Raw genomic sequence first — 26,250 nt, forward strand, 5'->3', positions numbered from 1 at the left:
TCTGTTAACCCCAACCTCCTAATTTATCCCTTCCCCCTTTTCCCCTTTGGTAACCATACGTTTGTTTTCCATGTCTAGTTGTATGTATTTCCTTAACAGAAAATGCTGGTGAGTAGAAACAGTGCTTTGGGATTGAAAGGATAGGTGGGGAAATTCTGGTCTATGAAAGGGAGGAGTTGGGAATGAGAACTATTCAGGTGGAGGATAAGATTATTTTTTATCCACCTTTTATCTTGGGCAAAAATGTTGCCAATGTGGTACCAAGGCCAGGTTGCTCCTTGCATTTCAAGTCCAATGCTTCGTGGTAAGCACACGTTGGCTCCGGTTTCCAACTATCCTCTTACAGGACATAAAGAGGAGTGTGAAAAAGGGGACCAGGTAAGCTGTTTTCTTCCAGTTACTCAGCGTATAGTAACAGAGTGGAATTCATAATTCCGGATGGTAACCTTTGTCATTGCTCTGCAAGCCACCGCCTAGATCTACGTTCTAGCCAAAGAAGGTGGCAATGAAGGGCTCGGGGCACAATGCAGCCCCTGCTAAAAGGAAAATCTGTTACATCTTTGCATCTCCAGACCTGCTGCCTGCTACTGATACCCTGAAACCACAGCAAGAGGCGGTTCCCCAGGCAGCATGTGCTCTTCAGAAAAATCAAGTTTTAAACCAAGGTTTCTCAACTCACCGTTATTGACATTTTGGGATGGATAATTGCCTGTTATGGGGCTGCTTTGTGTGCATTGTAGGATGTTTAGCAGCAACACTGATCTTTATTCATTAGATGCCAGTAGCATGTCTCCCCTTACAGTCTTTTCCCCCAAAGCCTGGAGATATTGTCACATGTCCTCTGGGATGCAGAAGAGCCTCTGCTTGAGAACCACTGATGGAAACAAAGTCCTTTCACTTGGCTATGGGAAGGGTGAGGTTGTAACACCAGGGGGAGGGTAGAAAAGGAGAAAGATGAGGTAAATATACAGATTTAAACATTTTCCTTTGATTAAAAATTATTAACATATTTAAGAAAGAAAACCTATCTGCTTCCATATGTAATATTGGCTGTCTGGCCTTTAGCTTGCAATCTGCAGAAGAGATCTTGTGAACGAATGATAGCAGTTCAGTCCTTCACCCAATACTTAGCTGTCGAGCTGAATTGATCAAATTCTCTACATGGGTCTCTGCGGGTCTGCGTTAATGCAGTGGCCTTGAAAGGTGCTAGTCAAAAAGATGTCAAGCAAAGGTAGCTAGGGCAATACTGGGGTGACACTACTGTCACCATGCCTTTGCTTCACCCATGTTGGTCTACATGTTTTATGTGGGATCGTAATTCTCTTTTTACTGTTTAGGAGGAAAGGATGGGGAACTGGGAAGATGCTTAGCCTTGGTGGGTGATATGAGAGGTACCGAGAGCAGAGATGTGGGTGAGGTTTGGAGGTGAGATGAGGTCTATATAATTATTATATATGTCTCAACTGACAATAGATACAATTTTAAAAGCTGAACACATATTGATGGTTTTGTAAACCTACTAATTTAGGTGGCAATGAGTCCACTACATTGCAAGCAATTCTACAGCAAATCATTTAGCAAAAATCAGTAGTCACTGAATCATTTATCTTTTTTTATTTATCTTTTTGATTAATATTTCCATAATGCAGATTATGCCTCACTGAAGCAAAATATGTAGGCAATTGAAAATGACAGTGGAATTCATTTTACAACCCAGGAGGTCTAGCTTTATTTATTAAAAAATTATTCATTCCTTTAGGAGTATAAAGCAATCTTTATTTTCAGGAGTATAATGTTGAAAGGTAATTACATTTGTCATAAATTGCACCTTTAACATCTACTCCCAAGTTCATTAGTCTATAATCTAAACAGCTAGTGACATCCACAATAGTTAATGTTAAAAATTTTCTCAACTCCAGAGCTTTAAATGCTTATTCATTAATTTCCTAAGTGTGTGTTAAAAAAAAAAAAACTTTCAAAAGAATGCACCTTAAAAATGTAAGACGTTAGATGAACAATTAAAAGGAGACTAAAAACATAATCAAATTGGATTTTATGTAGTAATGTATTTGGATATAACATTTTGGGTACCATTTGATGTATGTCTATAAATTCTGGAAAAGCTTCCATTCTTAAGGTTAATAGCACTATCAGCCAGTTACATTATTTTATTAAAGAAGAATTCCTTTAAAAATCTTTTAAGTAAACAAATAAATCTGATGGAAGACAAAATTGATGGGACCCACAGTCTCACTGGTGTAAGCTTTTGCCTCCTGTTTCTATGATAACCTATGATCTATATTCTAATCACACCTTTAAAAGGCTTGTTTTCTCCATCATGAAAATTTAGCCAGTAGCACCGAAGACATTAAATTTTATGTCTCTTTTTGAAAAACTGAAAAAAGAGAAGATAGAAAGAAGATAACATCCAGAGGCTTATCATGCAAACACAATAGGAACATATATTTACTAATTTTGAGGTGAGTTTACATGCCTGGAAGATCACAGGGATAAAAACTGAATGCTAAACGAAATAACTACACAGATACACTAACAAGTACACTCAGTACAGGTTTTGAGCATAAAATTGTAAGTGCTCATTTAATTTAATAGGGAAAAACTTAGAGACTTACTCACGACAGTTAAAAAAAAATTATAGCCCAGTAGTTTTCAACCTGGAGTGATTTTTACCTCCCAGGGGACATTTGACAATGTCTGGAGACATTTTTGTCATCACAACTGGTGTTATTGTTGGTGGTGGTGATATGTGTGTGTGTTACTGGTAACTAGTGGATGGATAGAGGCCAACAGTGATGCTGAACAGCCTATAGTACACTGGACAGGTTCACCCCCATCCCCATTGGAAAATTATCTGCCCAAAACAGGAGGTTGAGAAACCCTACATCTAGCTTCATAGATAATGTGCTGGAAAGAGGGACGTATATGTAACATATTAAATTATTGAACATTTACGTTCAAATAAATAAAATGCTTTGGAGGAAACCCTAGTTGTAATTTGCTTCCCTGTTTTTGTACCATATTTACTTCTTTGTTATTTCATTTAAATGGCAAACAGAAAAAAGAAAAAATGAAAAAGACAGCAAAATTCCCCTGCCACTTTGGCTTTAATGTGTGAACTTCCAGCTTGCATGTCTTTGTCTAATTTGGTGTGGCCTGTATAAACTGTAAATACCTGCACAGCCGGGGAGCCTTGTTCCACTGCAAAACTTCCAGCCTAGTATGAGATTGACACTGCCACCCTGCTGAATTTAAATATAGTAATTAGATTCCAGTAAGTTTTCTCCCTGTTCATCGAAAATGGACTTACCCCAGTTGAAAGCGGATGCACTTGCCTTTGGCGTCTGCCTCCCTAAATACGGTTACATTTTGTCACCCCGATTTTGGAAAACATTTCTATCCTCGAATCCAGGCCCAGGTCTAGAGGGCAGAACCATCCTGGAGAGGAAACAGCAGCTCAATCATTTTTTTCTTTTCTTAGATGCGACGTAGGCGAGCATGAAAGCAATTCAGACACGGCCAGAGGGCGCCCAAATGCCGCAAATGAAAGTTCCAACGTTCAGATGGGTTTTGCAGGAAGGAAAAATTGGCTTTTGTCTAGTGAAAGAGCTACCATTCTAAACGATGTCGTATTTGCTTCTTGCCAACAGATAAGCAAGGTGAGCATATCTCCCCACCCTGGTGGTTACTCTGTATTCCTGTGTTAAACAAAGTGGCAGCCCCCCGGGCCACGCCGACACACGGCAGTTGGCTACGGTTTTGACCTGTGCGTTTCTGAGCGGCACTGTGCAGGTTGCCTCGGCTATAACTCAGTCTTCCTGAGAACCGGTGCCTCCATTAAAGCACAGGCATCAAAAAAAACCCGACGGCTCCTTGCCTAGGGCTCTTGTCTTCCCTCCTTCCTCTCCCAAGTCCTGAGAGCATCCTCGCAGGGGCTACGCCGCCCGCCCGGCCAGCTGAACCTTAGCGCCGCGCTTGCCCAAAGCCGCAGCCTTCCCGGCTCAGCCCAGCGTGTACGCCCGCCGCCCGCCGAGCGCACTCAGTCGGCCGGGGCGCCGCCCAGACGCGCCTGCAGTTGGAGGTCACTGTCAACCGCGCGGGCATCTGTCCCGATGGGCTGAGGGCAGCCATCAGGTCACCCCCGACCTCACTGCCTGCCCGGGGATCAGAATCTCAGCCGGACGTCGCGAGCGGCCGGGTTGGGATGCTGAGAAGGGTAGCAGGTGGCAGGGGGCGTCATTCACCACCTCGAGGCAGCCCCTGGAGTCTGAACGAGAGCCCGAGCACTTCTTATCCAACCGTTCCAAATAGAGGGAGAGAAAGAAAGTGAGAGAGAGAGAGAGATTGAGAAAAACAGAGAGTAGTGCCCACGGACATCTCCGGCGCCGCGGGGAAGGGGAGGCGACAGAGGTGGGGAGCAGGGGACGGGAGAAGAGGGGAGGGGAGGTGAGGAGGGAGTGGGAAACCGGCGTTCAGATATGATGTAGAGAGGCAGGAGGGGCACAGGGATGGAGGGAAGGGGAGGAAAAGAGGGGATCAGCCGTTTAGAGGAGAAGGGAGGTGGGGGTAACCGGGATGGAGGGGATTTGAAGGGAGACGGGCGGGGCCCCAGCGCGGCGGGGAACTCAGGGGAGGCGGGAGGGGCACCGGGATGGAGGCGAAGGGAGGGGAGCGAGGTGGGCGGGGTGAGCGGGAGGGAGGCTGGGCGGGCGGACGCGCCGGGGGAGGGCGCTGGGCAGGAAGGGGAGGGGGAGCGCGAGCGCGAGAAATGCAGAGGCTGCAACGGCGGCGGCGGCAGCAGTAGCGGCAGCGGCGACGGCGGCGGCGGCAGCGCTCCAACTCGCTCCTCGCTCCGGGCTCCGCCGTCGAGCCGGGGAGAGAGCCACTGCCAGCGGCCAGGCACCCGGCCGGACGACGCCAGCGACCCGGGCCCCTCCGCGGCACCGCGCTCACCCAGGGGCGGCACAGGCACTCAGATCCGGTAAGGAGGCGCGCCCCGGTGGCCCAGCTGCCGCCGCGGACCCGGGTTGCAGGCCACCGGGGGCCTCCGTTCCCGACTCTGCCCCCGCCCCACCCCCGAGGCCCTTTGTTCTCTCTCGGCGCCGCAGCCCGGGGCGGGGAGGGAGTGGTGCGGTCCCCACTAGACGGCGCGGGTCGTGCGGTCCCCCTCCGTGAGGCCTCCGTCGCGCTTCGGGCATCTGGGGTGATGGGGGCCCCGAGGTGGGTGGTTTCGACCGCTCGCAGGGCGGGGAGGATGGGGGGTTGGTGAGCCTGATAAACGGAGTTGGGGGTGGGCGGTGGGAGGGAAGCTGCTAGTTAAGGAGGAAATTGCCAAATGTGAAACCCTTTAAATGAATTGCGTCCCGAAGAGACGGTTTTGGGAGGCCGAGGGGAGAGTATCTGCCACTGGCCCTGTCCAGAGCCGGGAAGAAAGCGCTTGGTGCGAGGGGCGCAGCAGCAGAAGATGGAGGGTGGGGTGCGGTGGGGCGGGGGGGAGGGAGGGGAGAAGGAATACGGGGAATCTGGTGTGATCCGAAGGGAGGAGGCGGCTTTTGGGTTCAGCAGATGGGTTTCCTTGACCTGTGGGACTCCTGAATCTTGGCTTCGGGTGGCCAAGGAAACGCGAGGTTCACACGACAACGTGCTTCCAGAAGCACAGCTGAGCAGATCAGAGCCCCAGCCTCGGTCGTGGCTGAACTGCCTTCCCATGAACCCGTGGGCTACATCTGAGTATTTTATGTTTTCGAGTATTCGGTTCGGAGAATGCGCTGAGTGCCTCCTGTCGCGGGCCCGGCCGGGAGGGTGTGAGCTTGAACCTGACAGCGCGCGGCCCCTGACCGCCCAGCCCGGCTGTGAGCGAAGGTTTGGGGTTTAGCAGGTTTTGCTGAAAGCGCTAACACTGAAAGCCGACTCTCGGCCCTTGTTCGCCCTCCTCGCCCAATCGCCCCCGCCTACCCGCCCCCCACCCCAAGAATAAAAATTGCAGAATCCCTGGGTCCGCGCGCACACACACAAAGCGTGGCTACGAACCGCATTCTTTCATGAATATTCATCGAACGCTTGGCTGGCCTCCTGATCTGCTTCCTCGGAGACATGTCCGCCTTGAAACGGACTCAGTGAACAGTCTTTGCCTGTGTAATTTTCACTCTGCTTAAATTAGCACAGCGCACACGGCTGCATTTTTAGTACCTCGACCAGGATTGACACCACACCTCGGTCTGCCGCGAGGCCACTAGCACATCTGTGGCGGGTTAAAAATCAAACACTAGTCTAGAGGTGGTCTTCCTGCAATAGGGGTGTGGATCAGCCTCCCAGGGATTACAGCCGGGGCCAGCAGATCCTCAGTACTGCGGGCAAAATGAATGAATCGGGACTGTAATTACCTATTCCTTTGTCTTGGCCTGGCGCATGCGCCGGAGAACAGGGAGTGGAGGGCCCAGGCAGCCCTATCTGATCTTTCCATCACCCACCCCCCCACTCCCTTCCCAAGCCCAGGAACAAAGGCGTTTGCCCTAAACGTTGCGTGAAACCGCTGGATACAGATGACAGTTTTTTCTTTCCCCCCTTGTGTGTGTATTTCTTCTTTTCCAGGCTATCTCATCTCTTGCTTTCTTAGCGATTTCAATTGATGAAAAATAAGATTAGCCTTGACGATGAGGGCAAACTGGGGATTAAATATTTTTGTAACCGAACACTGCTGTTTTCCTTTCTCGTGCTGTTCATTATTCTCTTTCCTGTAACGTATTGCGCTGCAGTGATGGTGGCTGTCTTCATGTGCATCAATTAACCGTTTGTCTGACAGATTTTTGCTGCTGGCCATTTGATTAAGGGACCTTGGTCTCAGAAATGACAGTGGGCATTGCCCCTAGTGTCACTCCTTGGGAAAAATTAAGACATTTTGGCGTTTATACGAACAAGATGGCCTACAAAACCCAGAGCTGAGAAAAAGGGTTACCTTGTCAGGATCCTAACGCTGTCTGTTTTCTCTTGATTCCTAGTACCTCATTGTTTCATTAGGAATCCCAAAGAGGAACCCCATGGAGATGGAAATCCACTGATAGGAGAGGAAGAAGCAGCTGGGGCTGCTGGGGTGAAGATGGTTGATTAAATTCTTCATTTTTCTGTGTCTAACAGAAGCCATGAGCCATCCTCTCTCTCTCTCTCTCTCTCTCTCTCTCTCTCTCTCTCTCTCTCTCTCTCTCTCTCTCTCTCTCTCACACACACACACACACACACACACACACACACACACACACACGCACACTTGATGGTTGATGACTGATTTTTTTTCCAGTGATGCAGTAACCAGATTATGGCCTCTTTTTGGGCTAGTTTGTTCTACCAACTAAAAGGAGACTTACTGTGTGTATAAAAAGGAGCTAAATATTAATAATATTTTCACAATGGTACGTTATGCTTGAGAGAATTTTATGCCTAAGTATTCTCGGTACACCCTGGCAAGACAACACGTGGCAGGAAAATGGAAATCATCTCTTTTGTTCCTTTTAATAAAACTTGATATTGATCAAGTTTACTGTATCAGGACCTTTATTTGGTAGGGTGACTGCCTGCTACCCTCTCTACTCCTTAGTATTGAGTTTTTTTTTTTTTTTATGGTTTAGAGGGCTAGATGTAGGGTTTTTTTGTTGTTTTTTTTCTTTTCCTTTAGGTTATGTTTTTGAGATGAGTCAATATAAACCACATGCAATAGCATATATATGCCAATATGTCCTCAATTCAATGAATCTTAGGTTTTTGAGGAAGATAATTCTTAAATTGAATTATAAATGATCAGTTACCTTTTTCTTTTATCCAGCTAGCTTTCTGGCAAGCTTTAACAGGTAGAGAAAGGGAGTTGGGCCTTTTGACAAAATGCGCCAACAATGACTACACAGTATTATCAGTGGCGCCAGTGGCGCATCTCTCCTTAACTGGTGCTCACGCTGTGATTATGTGGGCACAGGAGGACCTTTCCTCCCCACAGACCACCCTAATTTGAACATCTAATTTGAACCGAAGAGCCCTATGGGCTTTGGCTCCCTCTCTTTGGAGGCATCGTTACATCTTCCTGGATTTACTAGACCAAACCATATTATAATCTAAGATGTGACATATTCTGTCTCTTTAATTTTTGTCTTTTTTAAAAAAAATTCACATTAACAACAATTTTAAACCATTTTCATTCCGTGGTCAAGATAAGTGGAGTATGAAAAACTTAGGTTTGGAGGAGATTCGGTCACTGTACAATGGATGTCTGCAATAGTCACTGTAGTTTTGTAAAAAAATGGCAAAATCCGAAACCATTTTTAAAGCAAGTAAGGTGCCGTGTATATACTCATACACAATTTATACGTATATACTCATGTTACGAAATAAAATTTTATTAATGATATGAAACTAAACTAGTTGGTGTAGAATATCATTTTACAGTGCTTCATAATGGTCTTCGGAAAGTAATCAATTTTCTGTTTTTCTCAGTATGTATATAGATGGGAGAACCTAGCTAGTCTACTGAGATGCTCATTTCCAATTTTTCCCCATGTACCCCTGAAACAGATGGGTTGCATTGAGCATCTGAAATTAACATGTTCATTTATGGGCTTAAACATTCACATAAAGCCCTTTAAAAGCTGTAATAAACAATGCTTCCTAAATAAAAGATTTATAATAAAGTTGCTTTGCCTTATTTTTGTTATCATTTGTAAAACTTTGTTCTGAAAAATATTCAGAAAAGGCATGCTAACTATTTGTCCAAAGCAATTGCCTTTGGTGTCTGCTTCTGTTGCGAGCGATGCTCTGGTTTGCTTAGGTCTTTATCTTTCTAATAGGTAGTTTTTACCTACTCATTTTACACCCTGTTTATCAAAAGATTAACATCTTCTTAATGATTGTTTTATCTGGTAAACTGGAAACCAGGTAACTGCTAAGGGAAAACCGAGCATGTGTATGGGTTGAAGTTCTGGGGGTGGGGGGAATGGGTGCGGAATCTGTCGTTTTATCAAGTTTTCTCAACTCACTGAATCCTTTGCATTTATTCTGCCTCTTAAGACTTTGGATAATACAATGCAGTGTGAACTTTACAGCTTAATTCTGGTGGATTAGTATCAGGAAATAACTGAGCTTGTGCACAGCCAGAATGTTTATTAAAGAGCAAATACTGTTGATGGAGAGGTTTCCTAGGATGTAGTTAGTGGAAAAGAGAGTCAGTTTGAAAAATCTCTAGGCACTGGCTCGGCCACTTTGGCCAAATTACTTCAAACCTCTTTGAATTTCACTTTATTCAACTGTATAATTGGAGTAATAATTCCTAATTTTAGGCTATAATGAGGACCACACATAATGTCTGAAAAGTGCATAAGTACAGTGGCTGGCTCTTAGGGGCCGGCCTAACCTCTCAGTCTGCATTTTCAGCACAGTCATCAGTGTGATTGACATCGGTAACTAATTTCTGTATATTGAGCTGTATTTTTGTTTCCACGCTGATTAAGACCTGAGGGTTTCGGTGTATTCAGTCAGAAATAGGATATTTCAAACCTCATGTAGATATTTGAAATTCTGTGAGATGCTGCATGGGAATTTGCCTCAAAGTGGATTGAATGAAGCTAGGATGGCCACCCTCACTGAATTTACCATGGCTGCTTATGTAACTCAAGAGATGGCATTTAAGTCCTTTTGAGAAAATACAGGGGTAGTCTTAAAACCACAGAAGTTCCCAGCCTGCCAAAGGAAGGTTTTTGTTAAATGCCATTCCCTCCGCTGCTATTAAGACAGACATCTAGGTAAGTGCCGTGTGAGAAAAAATGTCCAGGAAACCTTATCAAAAGTAAAAGGTAATCATTTAGGGAATCAAATTCTTACCAGGATATAGTGAAATTGTAATTTTGAAAAGACACAAGCCTAAGAAGCAATGAGGTTAGACCACAGCCTTTTTTTCCCTCTGGAACTCAGCAATGGGATGAGATGGATGCAGAGTCTCAGAGTGTGTTTTCCCTCTTCTGCACCCTGAGGGTTTAAGTAACTTTAAAAATCAGACTTTCCAAAGGCAGTAGAAGTTTTGAACAAAAACAGGGAAAGCAGAGATTTTTTTGACTAGCGAAGGCAGTCAGTGAGGGAAGGTTGTGCTCGAGCATGCTTCGAAGTCTAGGAATAAATTCCTGAAAGCTTTAGAGACTTAGAAATGGAAGTCATCTGCAAGCACAACAGGGAACCAGGTCATAAGGAAACGTTTCAAGATAATATAAGAAAATGGTGTTCAGTGAGGAAGGCAAAATATTTACACAACATTTCCTTCTTATCTCTTAAACACTTTCTGAACCGGTTTTTGACTTGATTTTTTATTTTCTTGTTCATTTTGGATGAGGGAGGAAGGACTGGACTTCGTGGGTTTGTTCCTTGAACTTCACCTTGAAATATAGGGCTCAGCCACTGTACATTGTGTAGGAAGTATGATATTTAGAAAGCGTGACTTGGCGGGCTGGGTGTGGAGCCAGATTCACTGGGTTAAGAATCTCGTCTCAACCATTTACTAGCTGTGTGACCTTTGGCAAATTGCTTAGCTTCTCTGTGCTTCAATTCTCATCTATAAAATGGGGGTTATAATATAGAGTTATTGTAAGGATTAAGTAAAATAGAGACCTAGGACAATGCCTCACACTTTATAATGCACATACACTGTAAAGTTGTGAGAGGACCAGCTTTCTGTACTTCATCCTCTACATTTATAGCTGTTCATATGCTTATTTCAAAGATTATTATTGCAAGACAAGCTGGTGGTGGTACCCTGGACAGTAGGTAGAACATAGAAGTCTGTGGTTTGGAAAAATCCTCCAAGTATAGCTATGATACCTTGAATATGTTGCCAGGACACTTGTACTAGTTTTGAAAGTCCAAAATGGGTAGAGTCATAGAACCCCAGCCTCTGTATTGATTGGTATTACAGTATAAAACAATAATATGAAAGTCCTTGGAAATTGAGAGACCTTCAGAGAAAGGCTCACTGGTTTGTTATGTTGAGATGGATAACCTTGGGTGTAGACATAATTCATTCATATTCCTGAAGAGACTTGGCTTTGTTGTGCCCTGAATCAAGGTGCATTCATCAGCATATGAAAGGAGTGTTTTAGTCATTAGTGCAAAGATTGATATAAACCAGTTTAGATAAGTTTTCACTTTGCCACATCCCTACCACCCACACCAGGAGTAAAAACTAAAGCTTGTCTTACTCAGGAATGTTGAAGGTGTTGTCACCTGTTGACAAAATCTTTAGAAATAATTATCTCTCTGGCAGCCTTAGTCATCCTGGCCTCTTTGAAAAGAAAAAAAAAAAAAAGGGAAGTTCTTGGGAATTTCAGATATTTGAGGTGGTTCATCCTGCAATCCGTTTGACCTTTCAGGCATTTAATTTAGGGACCTGCCTGAGTGATTTGTGTTTGTCCTTCAGGACACTGGGCTTGGCTGCTGAGTGAAGGTAAAATCATTCTCATTTTGGCTAAATTTTTTTTTTAATAGTTTCTTTAAACAGGAGTTTGAATCTTAAGGACTCAGGAAGGAAATTATATTTTACTTTATCTGTCAGGTATTCAGTATAGGAAGGAGGTTTTGGATATAGTGATTTTATCATTTAAGACATTTCCTCCATGAAAGGTTTTTTTTTTTCTTTTAAATCTGGAGAAGTTAAGGGACGAAATTGGACACTTGTTGACTATTGATTGTATGTCATATGCTCTAATTGCAATTTATGCCCTCAAACAAATTGTAAGATGCATTTTACCTGTGAATAAAGGAAAAAATAGAGGGTTAAATAATGTACATAAGATCCTAGAGCTAATAGAAATTGATAGAATTTGAATCCATGTCTGATAGCCCTATTCCGCTGGCCAATGCTGCTGTCTTTCCCATAAGCCATGGCCATTTTATTTCACGTAATTACGGACACTTGATAAAATGGATAACATATTGTAACACATTAACTTCTTCAACATTCATTTAGAGAGAGTTGTACTAAGTTCTTCAATGAAAAATTATTTGTCTTAGAAGAGATACAGTGTCTAATAAATATTTAATCTGTAAATACATTAAGTGATCTCTAGATTAGAAATGCTTCCCGTCATAGTGAACGTGGGCTGACATCCTTAAATTATTTCTGGGATGATGACGGTGAGAATGAGGGCTGCTTTTCAGGGCTGTAGAGAAATGTGGGTTTGGTTGCCGCCTTCACTTTCCTCGTGACACTTCCCAAGTGGAAGGAATCCTTCAAATGCCTTACCTATGATTCTGCCTTTGAAATACTAATCAGGGATACTGGTCAGCCCTCTTCCAGCTATGCAGTTAGGGTTGCCTGATTAGAAATAAACCAAGTCCTAAATCTGTGACCCCATTTTCCTTCTGCCCCCACACAAGATTCATTTACAGAAGGTTGGTGGCTGCTTGTAATACCATCCTAACTCAACCGCAGTCCTTTGTAAGTACTTGCCTCATTATAACAAAAGGTTTGAAAGCTCATGACTCAGACACTTCTTTTGGAACTCAAAAGGACCTTAGAAAAGTTAGCGGCTTATTCAAGGTCTCCTGAGCTGGTTAGTGGCTGAGTGGAAACCCAGGTTATTTCTCAATAAAGCCTCACTCCTATGGGCCCTCCCTTCTGTCTGATTGAGTCAAGCTCTTACTCACTGTCTATAACTTTAAAAAAAAAAAAAAAACTTACCATTTTTTGACTCTGATATCAGTTTTTGAAAACCCAGTGCTGACCCTGTTTCTCTCCCTGATGCCCTGTCTCCCCTCTCCAGCCGAGAGAAGCCATTCTGCCTTTTGATAACACCACTCGTGCTTACTGCCCGCTATTGCTTTATCTACGCGCCATCTTTCCCCCTCAACTTCTCTCTTTTTTTTTTTTACATTATAGGCATGTGGTTTCCTTTAGATGCCGAAGAATTTATGGCATGCATTAAAACAACTTCGCCCAGAAAACTCAATTTTCATGTCATATCTTTGTTTTCCTCCTAGAATAAACAGCGTGGCGGGGTTTGGAGCCTGCACGTGGAGGGTAGGAGTTTGAAAAGGAAGCCAGTTGGTTTTAGACTAATTTGGGGCTGTAGAGTGAGCGGAGCAGTCGAGCATGGTACTCTCGAAATGCTCCGGAATCTCCTGGAAAAGCCAGCGTGCACAGTGCTGTGGAGAGGTGATGGACACAAGCTTTTACGCCGATTACTAGTGTCATCTGGCTTATTGGTTTGAGAGCTGCGTGAAACATGAGGTTTAATCTTTTTTCTTTAACATTATCATTTATAGTATTTGGGCTGATTTAGAGGATTTAAAAGGGCTGTACGTTTCTGAAGTAGTCATTAAGATACGGAACTTAAGTACTTAAGGTGTTAAAACACTTCATAAAGCTTCATATTCAGACGTTTGAAACGGATTTTAGCAGTGTAAACTGTTTATGTGCATCTGTATTTGGAGAAGCTGTGATAAGTTTAGTTTTGGATAAGAGAGTTCTAATTTCATATTTAAAATAATCTCTTTAGTCATTTCAGTAAGTGGAGAATAAGTTTTGGATAAATTTATATTGTTTCCCAGGGAAACCTGCAATAAGCAAGGGCGTCACAGTTTTTGTAATGCTTTTAATTATTATAGTTTTGCAGGTTCAGAAATGGATATATTCCTAAAATAAACCCAAATTAAAAGTTTTTTGTAAATTTATGAAGAAAAAGATGTCAGAGAACAGCTTTTCCTGGTTAAGCTTTCTAAATTACAAGTTTCCTGGTTTGCTTGGCCAAGTGATTTTGAAAAGACCCACATCATTTACCCACTGCCAGGCATTCAAAACGCAATTGCCACACAGACTAATACGATAGCCAAGTTAAATAGTAACAAGATCTAATTGCGAAAATAGTATTTCAAAAGAGAAAATAATAGGAACCATCTAATAACTGAGGACATCCCAGTTTCTTAAGGTTATAGAGAAGAGTGTCTCCTTGGAATCGTTGCGTAGTCACAGAGTACTGTTTTAAGCTTCTCTGAGCTTGTCTTGGAAACTGTAGGAGCTATAGGAATATTTGCTGTCTCTGACCTTTACAAATGTTCTCAGCTGTTTCAATACAAGATAACATCATCTGTATTTGCTTTCGGCATATTTAAGACTATTGGGTAAAAGGAAAATTGAGAGAAATCAGTGACTTACAGGTGGAGAGATTTTGAGATGACTTTCTCTCCTCCTTTATCCTGCATTCCATCAAGAAGGTAGGGTGAGGTTATATGACCACTTGGGTATTCACTAAAGACTTAAATGATTAAATGAGGTGTTCTGGAATCTTTTCTGAATGACTCATTTTCCTAAGGAAGAAAGGAAGAGTCTCAGTTAACAGTTGGTGACAATAGCTCTTGGGGGGTCTCGTGATCACCCAGCCTCAGTGAATACTACCCTTATTGACCAGAGGTTATTGTGGCACTAGGGTTTCCTCAGTAGCCCTGGTGATCTTTTGTTGAGACCTCAAGCTTTGAATTCCTAGGGCTTACCCAACTGGACTTTTCCAGCACTATCAGTGTGTGGTTTTCAGACAAATAGTAACAAGTGTTTGTAGCAATGTTCTCAAGAAGGTTGTTAATACAAGATTGAGTTTCCCAGGTATGTGTTTCTTCATGTGACTCACATGATTATCAGTCTTCTTCCTCACCTAATCTGGTGGTTGACTAAGGAAAAGTCTCACTGAAAGTTTCTCTGGTGTAAGAGACAGAGCTAGTAGCTCACTCCATTTACCTCCACCCTTTCTATTCTTACTGGTTTTGTTTCCACTATCCAGAGAGCTTAGCTTGGATTTCATCCATAATAAAGTCTCCTGGGTGGGTGGCTGGGTGGGTAGTTGGGTATGAGGGTTGTCCTAGGAGAACTCAACTGGCTACAATGCAGAGAGAAGCAACCACATGATGGGATTATAACACAAAAGGTAAGAGTTGTAGTTTTAAATGGGAAAGGAGTTCCATTAATATTTCTAAGCTATGATGTTTGATTTACTCCTAACTCTGAGTGCTGAGAATATAACCAAAAAATGAACTCCTGAAAAACTGAATTTGAATGTCAACAGGCTTCACATCCCTCTGCCTCATCAGCCATGTTAATTAGTCCTTCCTGCTTAAAAAAATATCACATTGTTGTACTTTAAACTTTAATGTTGTCGATAGTAACACATTCTTTGACTGTATCCTTATTTCCCTGCAACAAATATTACCATGTTAAATGGAGAAGTGGTGGTTAAAGGAAGCAGGTGGCAAATTAGGATTTGTCCCCAGTTAAATTAGGATTTGTACCCATGCTACCCCCTTTAACTTGCCTTCTGTAAGACCAAGAGCTACTGCTTGCATATCTCTTTCCTGTTATTGATCCACTTTGCTAGGCATACTACCTAAGGAGTATCCTTTGTCATACCTGTAGTGAGATAGCCAAGAATCCCAGATAAAGAAGTCCAGAATGATGTAATACTGCAAAAAATGTTACTGCTGTTTCTAAGGGGAGTGAAAAAAACCCTCAAGCCAGTTTTGAGTTGAGCATGATTTCTGTTGGAAGAGGGTGTGACCTGAGGGAGATATATCTAAAAATCGACCCCCAAACCTCCCAAACCCTTAGGGTATTTAGACAGCATAATATAATACAATTAATGTTAGCAGCACACAGCATGGCAAACCAGCAGGCCCTGACATGCTAGCAATTGTTTGCATAGTTTACCTAGTAGAGAAAATATCTAACTACTAGAATAGATGTTTTAGATCACTAACGTGCACCACGGTTAGTGTGAGATGTGAGTTGGCTGGGGATGAATTTCCATTGAAATCTGATTCTGATAACACATTTAACTACCACCCTAGCTAATTAAACCATCTCATCTTGAGAGAGGGAGAGACATTTGGATACAGTAGCATTTTTGTGAAATAGTGAGCTTTGTAAAATCCTTCTGAGAGGGAGCAGATGGCTACACTTGAGGGAAGTTTCAACGAGGTACTTTTGCAGCCATATTTCTGGATGGAGAGAGGGGAATGCCATTCCTTTCTGTTCTTAAGAGTGTCTGGATTCCCCTTGCGTGGGCAGGATTTCTGGTAAGTACGCTACAGGAAGCAAAACGGCATCGTTCTAGATCAGCGGTCAATGACCTCGTTTCCAAGCCCCGCACTGCCCCCTCCTTCTAGAGTTTTCTGGGGAGAAAAGGAGACTAGAGCACGTGAGGAGGAAGGCAAAGAACAGGAGGGTGGAGATGCTCTTGCAGGGATAGGAATGGCAGAGGCAGGGATGCTTTGTTCCTGTATTCATCTGCTAGGGCTGCCATAACACAATACCCCAGACTGGAGGCTAGAATTTCAAAGTCAAGGTGTGGATAGTCAGGGCGCTCGTTTTCCTCTGAGGTCTCCCTCCCTGGCTTACAGATGGCCTCCTTGCTGTGTCCTTACGGGGTCTTGCATCTGCGTGCGTGCACCCCTGGTGTCTCTTTCTGTATGTCCCAATCTCTTTTTATAAGGACACATCAGTCCTATTGGACTTCAAGGCCCTCTCTCCAAATACAATCACATTTTGAGGCCCTGGAAGTTAGAGCTTCAACATATGAATCTGTGGGAGGAGGGGACACAGCTCATAACAATTCATGTTTCATATTAGGAAAGGTGGTTTACAGTGAGGAACATTCGAAGCCCCTGTGCAAAATGCCATTTTCCCTGCCCTCAAGATGAGCTACCCTGGAGCCTGTGGTTTAATCCTCACAAATCCATGTGAGGCAAACCTAAGTAGTGTTCTCTTTGGACAACATGAGATGCAGAGAAGTTAATTTCCCTGAGATTCACGTTGCTGGAAAAGGTAGATCCTGTGTGTGATTCAAAGCCTGTTTTTGTGGCTCCCTTGGACTGGGGTTGGCAAAGTATGTATGCAGGTACCGTTCCCTCTGTTTTACTCAGGATGGACTTGGGTCTATGGATGAGGCCTCAGAATCCTTCTCAACACAGTGCTCTAGGCAGTCGCCACCAATCAATAGGCATTAATACGTGGTGAAGCCTAGTTTTCATTATAGCACTGTATGATCATGTTTTTCCTCTGCTTGAAGCATTTCCCATTGGTTATCCATATACCTAAAAATGACAAGAGTGAATAAAGGAAGAGAGAAGGATTTACCTAGTCCATGTCGTGTAAAGAACTAGCCAGTCTTGGGTAAATTAAAATAGAGGTATTCTGGGGGAAAAAACCAACAACAAAAAACAGACAGACAAAAAACTCTTACCAATAGTGGCATTGGTAAAGAGCCCTTCCTACTCTAGATGGAAGAGTTGACCAGATGTGTAAGCCAGTTTAAAATCCCATTCTAGCATCCATGCTTGTTGGTAGGGATTCACCATACAGAGTATTACTACAGGGCAAGTTTTATTACATAGAGACTTGAAGACATTAGAAGATACAAGCTTTAACAGAAAGCAAATGTGGGAAGAATGGTTGGAGTTTTGATAGGTTTCTGCACAGAGGGACAGTAAACAGTGGGAAGTTAGTGTCAGGAGTCATGTGAAGTCTTTGATGATAACAGAAATCAAGGCTCATGAATGTTGGGGCCTTTCCAAGTACTAAAACAAGTAGTGATACTGAAGGGATTTTTTTTTTTTTTTTTTTTGTCCTGTACGCGGGCCTCTCACTGCTGTGGCCTCTCCCGTTGCGGAACACAAGCTCCGGACGCGCAGGCCCAGCGGCCATGACTCACGGGCCCAGCCGCTCTGCAGCATGTGGGATCCTCCCGGACCGGGGCACTAACCCGTGTCCCCTGCATCGGCAGGCGGACTCTCAACCACTGCGCTACCAGGGAAGCCCCTGAAGGGATTTTTTGAGGGGCATTCTCAACAAATGTGGATGTGGGTATGTCTTCACTGAACAGTTTGGAGATGCTCTTTTTCAAAAAGCAATTTACAGCTTTTGAAAGTGCCCTCTCAACAGATTCAGCCGTTGCCTTTCTGTGCCCTCTCAACAGATTCAGCCGTTGCCTTTCTGTTTCAAGCTGCAGGTCACGTCATGTTGTGTTAACTACGGCAGTAAAAATATTACCTCACTAAGCCACAGTCTAATTGAATACAGTAATTCACTGTGATGATTCTAGATGAACCAGCAGCCCTAAACTAATTGAAAGTTGGTACTGTTTAATATCTTTTATAAAAAATTTCACTGGTAAATTATTTTCTGCATAAAACCTGCAATGTGAGTTACTGTTGAATTTTTTTTTTTAAAGGCTCTTTTTTTTTTTAAGATGTTGGGGGTAGGAGTTTATTAATTTATTTATTTTTGCTGTGTTGGGTCTTCGTTTCTGTGCGAGGGCTTTCTCTAGTTGTGGCAAGCGGGAGCCACTCTTCATCGCGGTGCGTGGGCCTCTCACTATCACGGCCTCTTTTGTCGCGGAGCACAGGCTCCAGACGCACAGGCTCAATAGTTGTGGCTCACGGACCTAGTTGCTCTGCGGCATGTGGAATCTTCCCAGACCAGGGCTCGAACCCGTGTCCCCTGCATTAGCAGGCAGATTCTCAACCACTGCGCCACCAGGGAAGCCCTGAATTTTTTATTTTAACTGGTTTATGCCACATCTGTTTTCGAGCCAATGTCTGTGGTCTTCTTTCAGTGCTCGACTTCTGGTTAATAGCACCTTCTTCCATTCACTCCAGAAAACTGGGCTCTTCCTGTTAACAAAGCTCTATGGCGTCTACCTTATATTAGCCCTCACGTCCGTCCATTCCTCTCTACACTAAGCTAGGGACCTAGTCGAAGTTGGATCCCTCTCCTCGATTACTGCTGTCTTCCTCTGCTAAGTCTAATCATGGCATTCCTGTGCTGAAGAATTTTCTATCATGACTTTCTGTTACACTTAGAATAAAATGTAAAAATCCTTTGCTGATCCGTCAGTTCCCACGTGTTCACCTTCTGTTTTCCTCTTCAGCCTCCTCTGGTCCTCGCCGTCACCCACCCTCTGTTCACGGCCTGCCTCTCAGTTCTCCCACGGCTCCAAGCTCTTTCCCACCGTTCTTCTGCCGGGAGTGTTCTTTTTTCCCATTGTCCGAGTACTCCTCGGCTTAAAAATGCCACCTTCTCAAAGACGGCTTTCTTGATTATCCCCATACCTCTCAGAACACTTGGCAGTTTTATCCCCACAGTCATCAAAACTGATGGGATTATTTAACGTCTCCATTCCTCTAGGTGGAAAGACCTGGGAGGCAGGGGTGTGTCAGTTTGGTTGATCCGTTACAGTGCTGTGCAACAGTTCTGGGACTTAGCAAGCGCTCCGTATTTGTTCAGTGTCAGAGGTTGCCTACAGGACATTATATTCATGGAGCGCACATGTCCTCTGAAAGGCTGAGGTCCTTTTGCAGCTGAGGTAACTTCCATTTATGGACGGGAAATTTCAGCTCATCAGTTGTGCTTACTATGAAGATGAATATCTGATGAACTCCAATTAGTGTAAGGATTCTGTTTCCAAGCGGTAACCTTAGTGGTAATTGTACTAAAGCCCTGGGACATTATGGAGTGATTAGTACTAATGGCTCCTGCATCCGAGCTTCCTCCTAAGGTAGAGTGTCAAAGGAGGAATGAAATCGTATTGTTATTTGGGAAACAAATAGTATTACAAGGTGAGGTCTTCTCAGGCATAAACCGCAGTGAGTGAAAGCTGGCGCTGGCTGTGGTTATATTTCTCATCCATACTTGCAAGTCACTGAATGTCATGGATCAATAGTATTGAGCACCTTGACCAATGAATGTTTGTAACAGTCTTTGTGAGGTCAGGAGTATTAGGCCTCCAGATGAGCATATGATTTTAAATCTTAACACATTAATGGATTATAAACCTAATGAAGTAGATACGAATTTGGCCCTGGTTCTGTGCTGTGACCACTTACTCTAAATGGTGAGTTCATCCATGCCAGGACTTTGCTTCCTTCAACTTTGGATGTCAGTTTCTAGCACAAAACCTATAGTCCAGTAAGGGCTAAAGGCACAGAAGGGCGTCTTTTGTGGCCATGTGGCATCCTGCTATACAGATAAGGCATATTTCAGAGTGTTGGCCTTAGCTGTACTTTCACATCCGAGAACCAGCTTGTAATGAATCTTTAGCAAATATCACAGTGTTTTCTTTGGGGGTAGGGGGTTGAATACAGTTAAGACAACAGTTGTGATTTAATCCTCACCCCCTCATTTACATGTCATCCTTGGCTGTCAGTATTCAACTTTTATTGTCTCATTCCTGAGTGTCTCTGGCCTCAGTGGGAACTAAGATTCTTAGAGATAAGCGTTTTCATGTCAACCCTGGGGTCTCTCACAGGACAGTGCCTAGTGCTCTAAAGCTGATTCTTAATGATCAAATTCTTATTAAATAAAATAAGTTTGTAGGTTTTTACAGTGATAGGGAAATGATTTCTGAAATAACCTGTAGTTAAATAATAATGCAGGGTTCCAGTAGGCAGGTCTAATCTGGCAATACAACTTACTCATTCTAAAGCATTTCTAGATATTGATACTTTATTTGCAAAATGTTTATTGTAATAAGCTTCCTTTTTACGTATTCAAAGTGTAGTTATAGTTGAGGTGATGGCTGGGTATTTATTGTCTATATCTGTGAGCCGCTTTGGGCTCTAGGACATTCTCATACCCTCTCCAAGATTTATACTATAAACATGTGCTACTCTTACTATTAAATCAATACTTTGTCTGAAAATGGTCTCATTTTAGACAAGACGGGACGCATTCCGGTTGTATGTGGCTGATTACTCAGATGGGCTCATTTTATATGAATTCAGTTTATGAATTAGCCAATGGCATTCTCTGCAGCTGCGGCTCCTTTATCTCCCCCTCTTCCCCTGGCGCCCTTCCCCACTAACTTATTAGGGTGGCAATTCCATATGGATCTAAAGGAGCCCTCAGGAGGGAGAGCATAGCTAGGGATCATCTACTCCGTAGGGTCAAGTCAGTTGGGTTTAAATTGGGTAGTAGAATAAAAAGGGCAGTGATAGCTCTTTTTATTTTTTTTTTCTTTTAACATCTTTATTGGAATATAATTGCTTTACAACGGTGTGTTATAGTTTCTGCTGTATAACAAAGTGAATCAGCTGTATGTATACATATATCCCCATATCTCTTCCTTCTTGCATCTCCCTCCCTTTCTCCCCTCTAGTTGGACACAAAGCACCGAGCTGATCTCCCTACGCTATGCGGCTGCTTCCCACTAGCTATCTATTTTACATTTGGTAGTGTATGTATGTCCATGCCACTCTCTCACTTCGTCCCAGCTTACCCTTCGCCCTCCCCATATCCTCAAGTCCATTCTCTACGTCTGCGTCTTTATTCCTGTCCTGCCCCTAGGTTCTTCAGAACCATTTTTTTTTAGATTCCATGTGTATGTGTTAGCATACGGAATTCGTTTTTCTCTTTCTGACTTCACTCTGTATGACAGTCTCTACGTCCATCCACCTCACTACAAATAACTCAGTTTCGTTTTTTTTTATGGCTGAGTGATATTCTATTGTACGTCTGTGCCACATCTTCTTTATCCATTCGTGATAGCTCTTTGCAGCTAACTTTTTATGTTATGCACCGTCAAGTATCCCTAACTCACCATATGGCTGGCTGATTACCAAACTTCATGTTTTGTTTTGAAGCCCTGAGGTTGTAGATTATGTACTTGGAATATGTAATCAGCTGGCATGACATGGTATTGATGGTTGAGCAGCAGTTTATGACAAATGAGTAACTGGACGACTGGTATACCTTTGGATGTGTATTTCCAAGCAGTTCACTAGATAATATTTTCCTTACTTTATTTTTTTAAAGAGTCCTCTCATGTGACTTGCTAGGGTTTTGCGATTGAGGAATATAAACAGGAAAGTTGCTGTGGCTGCAGTAAGGAAGCCCAGGGCATGATTGGCTTAGATGTTTAAATTCCACCATCCCCCAACTCCAGGAAACATTGTCTGTGGGCCTCCATCTTCTGCTATTGTGGGTACCTACATAGCTCCCCTTCAGTTGTGTGAAGACAATTCTATTTCTGCTCTATAAATGCATTATTGGGTTGGATGCACAAGATGTAAGTTTAAAAATTTCTTTTATATAGTTAAAAGGTGCAAGTATTGCTTTGGTGATGACTTCATTCTTTATTTAGAGATCAATGGTTTTCTAAAAAAATTTAAAAAAAGATCGGTTGTTTTGGTAAGCATGTTTTTAAGACTAAGCTTTTTAAAAGCAGTTCAAATGAGCAATGGATGTAGGAGTTTTCTCCTCTGCTAAATGCAATGTAGGAAAATACAAACCACATTAAAATCTTGTAGAATTAATGTTTGTTTACTGAATGAGCTGAGAGATGCAAAGACCTGTTACCTTGTTTTTAAGAAGCTCACAGTTGGTGAAGACAAACAAGTACACCAGTAATTACAGTGAGACAAGCATTGGTCTGTATAAACAGGGTAGAGATATTAGCAGATAATCATTGAATTAACAGCATGGATCAATGATTACCTCTGTCCTTTCTCTATTCTGCTGTCAGTAGATCCATCTCTTCCACTTGACTAAGCCATGTGGGATATTCCAAGTTCAATTGGCTATTACTTAAAAAGAGTTTTATGTAACTCTCTTTTGAGAATATGGAATTCAGGATTGATTTCACTTAATTCAAAGGTTGTAACCACTCGGTAGAAAAGTCATTTACATATCTTACATTTTCATCAGAAACAAAGTACTTTAGGATTATGAATTGAAGGAAAAGCCTTCAAGAATAGTTCTTAAAACACAGTAAGGATATGCTTTAGATCTCGAGCGAAAAGCATCCTTACAGTACCTGAGGACCTTTTTGGGGAAACGTCCCCAGCTGCTGTTCCCTCCTGCTGGCCTGACTGCCTTAAGACAGGCTACTCAGCTGGAGAAACAGTGAAGAATTTCTGTTGTTCTTTTTTCAAGAGTCTCAGAAAAGTACACAATGGTTTGCAGGATCCTTCAAGTCTTTATTCTCTGGAAGTTACTCCCTGAATCCAGGAATGAATGCTGCTGGTCCTTTGTTCCAGAGAGAGATGGAATCTCTAGGAACACAATGGGAGGTGCGTGGAAATGACTGACATGCGACTAAGGAGTGTCTCTATACAAAGAAAACATTTTATTTTGATAAACTGTGCTTTGAAAAATGTAAATTCGAGTTTCTTCTAGGATTGGGTAAGTTTGCAGTGCTAAGGTTGATAGCAGATCATCTTTCCATTAATGTTTTGTCACAGGAATTATATTTCCTTATGCATCTAGTCCTTTTTGCTCTAAAGTGCTGGTTTTTCTTGACTCCTGAAATTTGCAATTCAGGAGCTTACAGAGACTCTTGAACATGACTTAAAAAAAAAAAAATCTCTCAATGAATTTACGGCAAGGTTGGTAACCAATTTCTTATTGTTCCTCTAGCCTTCACCTTCTAGTCTGATTTGTACTACCTGCCATCTATATCAGCTGACTGACAAACGATTATTTCTCAACCTCATGGGGAAACTCCTTGGACATAGGAGCCCTGTCTGCTTGACTGTTGTTCTCCTAGAATTAAAGGCAATTGTTGGCCCAGAATAATTGCTCAGCATAAATCAATGTATTAATTTTGGAGATTATTCTACCTTGAGGGAGAAAAGCAAAAATGATTACTTTTTACATTTTAAAAATTGATTACTACATGAGTTTAAACCAGTGATACATTTGTGGGTCCCTTGGGCAAATCACTCAGAGAGCTAGTTTCCTGGCTGATAAATGGGAATTAAAGTATTCATGCTCTGTTGATGTTCTTTCCTAAATAGTTAAATGGCTACTGAATATATCCTGAGACCATATCCTAAGAGTTTAGTTTTCAAGTCATTGTTTAAAAAAACCCAAATATTTTAATAATATGAATGAAAGATTTATATCATCTTTGTGGCTCCTAATATCAAAGAGTTGAGTAGGTCAAATGTGGCAAGTAACGCACACTTCTAATTAGATCCATCTTAAGAAGAAATTCTTAAGAGGCGGTCTTGGTGTAAATAAATCATGTCTTCATATCGAACAAGCTCCTGTGTAATTCCTCTGAAATTTTCAAGAGCTGGAATTTTTGTGTATACCTTTGAAAGCTTGTTAATGGAATGTTCCAGCACACCCTGCAGTAAACGACCAAGGATTCTTCCTGGAGGTGTTGTAAGGAAGACCGATAAGGCTCTCTGGTAGGGAAGCAAAGAACCCTCCTTGAGCTCATCTGGAATTCTCTTCTGAATTAAAACACAGACGATAGGTCTGTTTTTAAAGTTAGTGACTTGGATAATTTTCATTTTGAAGAAGGAAAACTGCCTAAACCTGGGGTTGAACTTGCAGGCATTACCGTGTAGACCTTGGAGAATGAGGTGTTTAAATGAGGCTTCTGTAACCTGGCCTTTCCTGGGTGTTCCCTGATGTGACTTTCTGAAGTCAGAGCGCTTGTGGCGTCACCAAGCCAGCACAAAGTGGAATGTGTGTGAAGAGGCCATTTAATTATATAAATGCTTGTCTGGGGGAGTCTTGTCTTTGCCAGTTCTCAGTCATATTCTCTTGGATGGATCTGAGCAGTTTGACACTTCGACTAACACTTTATTTGGTTTGCAACTTGGAATATGTTTGTGAATTGTACCTATTCTGTCGTCTAGGTGCCTTTCTGTTTTTTTCTCTATATCAAGCGCTTTCTCTTTTCAGAACAGCATTGCACTTCCCTTCTCCTTAAACCCAGTCCAGATTCCTTTGGTTCTCCTCAACATCTTACTCTTTTTTTTTTTTTTTTTTTTGCGGTATGCGGGCCTCTCACTGTTGAGGCCTCTCCCGCTGCGGAGCACAGGCTCCAGATGCGCAGACTCAGCGGCCATGGCTCACGGGCCCAGCCGCTCCGCGACATGTGAGATCTTCCCGGACCGGCGCACGAACCCGCGTCCCCTGCATCGGCAGGCGGACTCTCAACCACTGCGCCACCAGGGAAGCCCTATCTGAATTTTTATTGAAAGCAAAATAAAACTTCAAAGAAACTGAAGGAGCTTGAGCGTCCCCCTCTCTCCCTTTCAGCCAACACCTACTGAGGTTCATCTTCGGAGTAATTCGACGTTTATTTGATGAAACATGTAGTTAAGTGTTAAAGGAGACTAATGTCAAGCTTCAGAACGGTGTGCAGAAACCTTGGATATTTTCTGTCGAGCGTTGGATATCTTTGGCCATCGGTTTCTATGGACTCCATGAAAGCTAGGAGTGTAGATGCTTGCCTGACTCCCCAATAACCTCAACCAAATGTGCTGAAGTGTAGCCACAGCCGTTTCACATCTGAACTCGATCCACCTTTTCTTCATCTCCTATTGTCTCTTCTTGCTGCCTTGGGCCATCTCCAGTTTGCCATACCATTATCCAGCAGCACGAGCTGCTCCTAATTTCTGATAAATATCTGAAGTATGGCATAAAGGATATGACTCTTTAAATGTGACTCATTATGAATTGTATTTAAATATGGATATGGCGATGATTTCCCAAAGAATACGTGGAGACTTCTTTTTGAGTGTAAACCATTAATCACCTACTTTCCTGTTGAACTTTGGTTATCTTTGGTAAATTTTAAGGACCTTTCCACTCAGATGAAGACTGCCCAGCTCTCTGATAAATGCCTGGAAAACGAGGATTGGTTTAGTGCTTCCTCATTTCAGTCGGGTAAGAAGCCAATTTAGCTGGCTTGAGCCGAAGGAATGTGTAAAGAAGTGGGGGGAATAAAGGCACACAACTCCTTATTCTTACCTGAATAGTCAGTCAGCAGTTGGCTGAATATTACACACTACTCTAGCTCCTTCTGAAGGAGGTATGGTTGGTGTAGATGAAAAGTCCCCTCACTCTGTTATGGTAAATGGTAAATGGTAAAATGGTAAATCATTTTTTCTTTCTTTCTTTCTTCCTCCCTCCCTCTCTGCTTCCTTCCTTTCTTTCCTTCTTTCTCTCTTTTCTTCCCTCCTCCGTCCCTCCCTCCCTCCCTTCCTTCCTTCCTTCCTTCCTTCCTTATTGAAGTATAGTTGATTTACAGGTAAACCATTTTTGAAGTTGCCAAACCCAGGGTCCAAATAAGGTCAATGTCAGTCCATATACAGAGGGCTGTATATTTGGCGATAACTGTTGGCCCCGTACTCACTCTGGGACCTAGGCCTCACCTGAAGGATGTGTTTAGACAGCCTAGGCCATCACCTTAATTACAGCTTTGGTTA

The 26,250-nt window shown here is 42.8% G+C and overlaps 1 protein-coding gene across 3 annotated transcripts in view; it reads left to right on the top strand.

Annotated features, from left to right (window-relative positions):
* Positions 1 to 4,831: 4,831 nt before the first annotated feature.
* The window catches only part of BASP1 (brain abundant membrane attached signal protein 1), a 54,872-nt gene continuing 33,453 nt past the window's right edge, over positions 4,832 to 26,250 (top strand). The window contains exon 1 of one of the 3 annotated variants that reach the window (XM_060145995.1): positions 4,832 to 4,999. Coding sequence is in view for 1 of the 3 variants with exons in the window: in XM_060145994.1 (XP_060001977.1) it covers positions 13,133 to 13,195 (63 nt within the window). In the remaining 2 variants the exon portion in view is untranslated. Of the gene's footprint in view, positions 5,000 to 13,121; positions 13,271 to 26,250 lie in introns of those variants that run through there. The other 2 variants (XM_060145994.1, XM_060145996.1) reach the window with 2 other exon arrangements.

Source organism: Lagenorhynchus albirostris, chromosome 3 (genome assembly GCF_949774975.1).
Source record: "Lagenorhynchus albirostris chromosome 3, mLagAlb1.1, whole genome shotgun sequence".
Classification (NCBI taxonomy): domain Eukaryota; kingdom Metazoa; phylum Chordata; class Mammalia; order Artiodactyla; family Delphinidae; genus Lagenorhynchus; species Lagenorhynchus albirostris.